The following is a 5,459-nucleotide window of genomic DNA, read 5'->3' as shown; positions in this document are numbered from 1 at the left end:
ATTGTATTGTTATGTGTCGTTTTTTTTTCTTTCAGCATTTATCTGATGCGGGTTTGTATTTAATTTTTTTCTTCACCGATTTCGGTCCCATTAACAGGCGCTCAGAATTCCGAAGCATTTTTTTTCTCTACAAACCGGCTGCCAATTATATGGGAAATATCGAAAACGGCAAATTGTGTGTATATTTTTCAATGTAATTTGTCTTTCGTTTTTTTTTCTATTTAGAATCATTTGCACTGGATTGTTGTGCTTTTCTCTTAAAATCCATCTCACTCTGTCTATTTTAACTATGCTCTATCAATTTTTATTTTCGTAATTTTGCCTTTTGGGTTTGTTCGTTATCATTCCTAGATTTTTTATTTTTTTTTGCTAAACAATTCTACAATTAAGTGCTAGCGCCTAATGTTTTTAAATTTTTTTGTTTAAATTTTCCGTTTCTTCTCTACTGTCCGAACATGTTGCGGTGTGTGTGTGACATAATCGTTTGCCAATATCGAAGTGGATTGTGTTTGAAAAATAAATATAAAAAAATTTGAACTGAACAATAATCTCGATTTTTTTAATCATCTTTACGATTTCTTTAGATAACTTGTTATAAAATAAATTAGATTAAAATGTATCTTTTTGTTTAATAAAAAAAAACATGTCTTTTTCTAAATGCTTGCTTGGTTTTGTTTTGTTTTTTCGAGTGTGTGTGGCTTCATACAAAGCCTCAAAATTATTTGCGTTTAAGGAACCAATATTTGCCACGATTTTTTTGCCTATATTTCTTTAGGAGAGTCGGTTTCGCCGGATCGCCGACCTTTTTCGTGCCATTCTCCACTCATCTCTTTAGATATTAATCATCTCTAAAATATATTCAAATATAAATTATTTGTTCGTTACTTTATAAGCTATTCATAATAAATTTTTTTGTTATTTTTCTTTTTTTTAGTTTGAAAAATTGTGTTTTCTTTTTTGTCGAGAGCGAATTGTTGTAGATTTTTTTTCGTCAGAATGATGGTTTTTTTCTTTGCTTAAATTGTAAATTTTGGTTGTAAACGTATTTTTCATCAAATTTTTCATCTTCTTCGAATATAAATGCAGTATAACTCAATTGAATGAGTGAAAATACACTACATATGCAGCAAGCTGCCATGTGATGCCTCTTAGAGTTAAGGTAGATATCGCGTTTAAATTTGTCCTCCTATCTCTGTTTTGTTTGTTTGTTGTTATGTCAAATGAAAACGTTAATTTTTTTCGTCGTTGAGTCCATTTCGTACGTAAGATATATAAATAGTTTGAATTGACGGGCCATCGGCCACAATAATTATCGATACAATCTCCAAAAAACGAAAATACATTCAAAGTTATATTAAGTTGCCTCTGCGGTGTGTTTTCGATCAATGATTTTTTTTTCTTTAAGTTTGTTTTTTGATTTGAGAATTTTCTTTTATGTCTGTTAAATTACTACTAAATTCATTTTAACGCGTTTGAATTGGTGTGTCAAAGTTTCTTGTCTTTTCTCGTGCTTTTGTCGCTCCATCATCTTCATGTTCGTTGTCTTCATCGTGTCTCTCTCTCTCTCGTGTCTCGATGAGCTTACGTGACGTTGCCCACTGTGTTTTTAAGCAATGATTCGAATGGCTTGAATGACGGTTTCGTTACAAATTGGGCAGGCCGATTCGCCACTGGCACAAATACGATTTGCACAATCCAAACAGAACATATTGTGGCCGCATGGTACTAAGGCAGCACTTACATCTTTGTCACCACAAACCATACATTCGCGCTGCTGTGGCCCACCGCCCGTCACATTCTTTGTGCCGCACAAAATCGTACCAACGCCATTCATATTGCCGTTCATTGAATTGACGACGCCTTTCATATTATTCAAACCGACAAGTGTATTGATATTGATGCCATTCGGTTGCATGCCATTGTTTTTGCAATTGAATGAGGCGAGCAATGAATCGGTTGGGCTGACGGATGCAGTCGGTGATGCGCTCGATCCAAATGATTGTCCTGGTGTTGGCATCGACCAAATATTCGGCTGTGTTTTGTATGAGAAATGAACAAAAGAGTAAGTTTTTGGCGGGTTTTAGTGTGATGCGAAAATTGAATTTTCCAACTCTAAACTGCAAAATTTCCATGCATTTTTGGTGTGTGCATGTGTAATTCGATTGGAATTGCAATGGAAAATTTGGTTTTGAATTTCAACCGAATTTTCTCTCTATCTTTCCCACTCTCTCGATTGAATTTCGGGCCAAACATTCCACATATTACATAAATAAGTTTGATTAAGTTGAAAATTGTTTTGAATTGTATTGAGTTGTTGAGTTTGGGTATAAAATTACAAACCTGTGGTGAATCGCCTAAACCCTCATCAATATCAACCGGTGTGGCATCGTTGCGTTTCCAGATGTTAATTAGTTCGGGCAGTGTCATGACGGCACTCTTCGATGATTGTGACGATGTGGAACTGTTTGATGAACAGGTCGATGATCCAGCTGATGATGGCAACACATTAACAACACCCATATCATTCTTTCCGTTCATACCATTCTGACAGGCATTGACATTGTTGTACAGCTCTTGTTGATTGTTACCGTCAAGATAGCCAAACAATGAGCCAAGACCGTTTTTGTACAGTGATGCCAAGATTTCGGGTGTGTCTTCGCCGTTGAGCAATGAACTCAGTCCACCGTTGCTGTTGCTCAATTCACTCAATAGACCGGAATTGAGGCCGTTTAGAGCCGATGCAGCGTTACCGGTGCGCAATGCAATGTGCGCTTCAATTTGACGCCGCGCCGACTGTACATTGTCAGGCATGCCGGTAACTTCGAATACGGGCTCTTTGTCGCGTGATGGTGTCACAATATATGTATGCGTTTGCTGTTGAATGTGCTTGATGGTTGCACCCTTTGGCCCGACCACCAAACCAACAACACGGTATGGTACACGCACTTGTATGGTGATTTGACCGGGCACATTGGCCGGTGGACCGGCTGGTGTTCCTTTGCCCGATGCACCGCTCAACGATGGCTTACGCGATGCTCGAATCAAACTAAAGTGTTCAGCAGCCGATAGAATTTCACGTTTTGCCTTCGATACATCCTCTTTGCGACCGGTCACCACAAATACTGGCTCCTCACCACGAACTGGCGTTTTGATATACGTATTAGTCTTTGCTCTCAACGCTTTTATCTTGCAGCCTACAGAGGGAAAAACAGAAGAATAGAATTTAATAAATTTCATTTTTTTTCGTTTTGAAGAAATTTAAATATGGTTTTTTTTTGTGAAACAGAGAACAAAAAGGGTGAAACAAAAAATGCGCCGATGATATATGAGCAAGAGTCACGTTTTCTTTGCCACACACACTCACACATAGATAATATAGGATGAAATTTGTTGCTGAATTAAAATGATTTATGTACATGAAGAGCGAAACATTTTATTGCAATCACGAAAGCGAATCGTACATATTTAATGACAGAAATGTTTAGCATTTTACCTCGTTCGCCGTTTCGTTTCGTATTGTTTGCGTTTCTTTTTCATTATTATTAATATGCAAGTTCTATTCGTTAGGCTTTTGATGTGCAGCAATATGAAAATGAAACAATTTAATGATCTTTTCTAGAAAATGTATATTTTTATCATAAAAGTCGTTGTCGTATTTTTTGTATTCACTGTCTTTCTCCACTTTCATTCATTTTCGAATGCGATGAATGTGTATGCGTTTCGCTTTGGTCTTCTGATTCAGTGTGTTCTTTTTTTGTTCAATTTTCTTTCCTCCTCTCTCTCTCTCTCTCGCTCTCGCTCTCTTTCGCTTGCTCACTCATTTTTTTTTGTTCTTGTTGCAATTTGCTGGTTGTAGTTGGTTTCACATTACTTAAAGTTTTATGCAAAAATATTACGGAAATATCATTGTTATTGTGAAGATACTCTGGAAATATTCTAGTATACAATGCTGTCGAGCACTCACTCTGGAGCCGCTGCTCTGTGTACAAAGCGAATGAAAGAGTGTGTGACATAGAGTGAGGGAGAAAGAGAGTGCAAAAGACTGACCGTGTGAGAAAGAGAGGCAGAGAGTAAACAGGAGACATTGTTCGCATTTGGCGAACGTTTGCCTGTTCGATGCATTGTTTCGGTGCATTCCATTAGCCAAATGGTGTAGTGAGTAAATCATAAATTTTCCTTGTGTTTCATATCATGATAAAAGTGATGAGAGATATCGAATCCCGAGCAGAAGCAGCAGAAGCAGCAGCAGCAGCATTAAATCAGAAGAGCAAGCAAGTAAGCGGTGGCAATGGAACAAAAGCTCACTGCAAATGCATGGCGTATCAACAATTTATACCCGCTGATATATAGAGAGAATGGGCTTGGATCGGTAAAAAAGAATTAAATCGAGCAAATGATTTGGGAATTTTGGCGAAAATGAAGTCGGTAGCTTTTATTTGACCGAAATTTCTCGATGTGTTTACGCAACCCTCAATCGAATCGTGTATCCAACAATTCTTCGAGAAATGTTGTTGTTGTTGTTGTTGGATTCTTTTTTCTATCCCTCACGGCCTTAATTTCAATATTCCGCTGTGTGTGTGTGGTGTGTCTGTGTAGATTTCCGTCGTAGCTTGGAAGAGGGGTTCGAGAATATGTGCGGTGGAGTGTGAGTGGCGTGTTTTGAAACCACATGCTTCGAAACACGTACGCATCAAAATAACGGCGACTATGAAAGAGCGCACACGCATTCATAAAAAAACATATCGGTCGAGCGTTCTAGAGACTTACCGAATGTTTTACATGAAATGGAAATGCGGCGATGACGATGATGATGATGGCGGCATAAGACAACACACACACACACACACATGCATAGAGAACCCACTTTTTTTCGTATTGTTTTTTTCTTTCTATGCTCTATTCAATGCCTGTTTCTCTTATTCACTCGCTGGAAATCGTATCACATTGCAGCTTTGAGGATTGGTCGTATACACAGTTACACACACTCACACATACACACACAGTGTTACCGAGTGGCGTCTCTTCTCATCATATCCTTCTAATTAATTTGAAAAATATTAAATGGCATTCGTTTAAATTGTCCAAATATGCTGGAAACCATCCAACCCGGAAACGGCAAATCGAGCCCATTCATCTGAAACTTGATTAATAAATACAACCATGAGCACACAACCAGCACGTTTGGCTTGCTCTTTGTGTATCTTTTTCGCTCTTACTCTCTCGCTCGCACTTTGTCATCTGTGTAGTATACTGTTCACGTACGGTTTTTCACTCTAAACTAACGCATCCTACGGCTACCTAATTCGATGCGATGCATCATTTACATAATCAGATGAATAATTTCGGGCTACATATGAATTTTCAATCACATTACATTTCGCTGTTATGCACACCGCATACATAACGAACAGAAGAGAGAGAGAGAGAGAGAGAGAGAGAGAGAGAGAGAGAGAGAGAGA

At 38.0% G+C, this 5,459-nt stretch overlaps 1 protein-coding gene across 2 annotated transcripts in view; it reads right to left on the bottom strand.

The window, feature by feature from the left end:
* Positions 1-531: 531 nt before the first annotated feature.
* Positions 532-5,459, bottom strand: part of LOC129574536 (RNA-binding protein MEX3B) — a 24,239-nt gene continuing 19,311 nt past the window's right edge. For both annotated transcript variants that reach the window (XM_055456626.1, XM_055456624.1), the window contains exons 5-6: positions 2,341-3,194; positions 532-2,032 (exon numbers count right to left, since the gene is read on the bottom strand). In XM_055456626.1, coding sequence (XP_055312601.1) covers positions 1,607-2,032; positions 2,341-3,194 — 1,280 coding nt within the window. In that variant the 3' untranslated portion in view covers positions 532-1,606. The remainder of the gene's footprint in view (positions 2,033-2,340; positions 3,195-5,459) is intronic.

The sequence above is a fragment of the Sitodiplosis mosellana genome, unplaced genomic scaffold, assembly GCF_009176505.1.
Source record: "Sitodiplosis mosellana isolate CC-2019 unplaced genomic scaffold, AAFC_SMos_1.0 Smas_scaffold_6165, whole genome shotgun sequence".
NCBI classification, from domain to species: Eukaryota; Metazoa; Arthropoda; class Insecta; order Diptera; family Cecidomyiidae; genus Sitodiplosis; species Sitodiplosis mosellana.
Note: the sequence above shows the minus strand (reverse complement) of the source record. Positions and strands in the feature narration are given on the sequence as shown.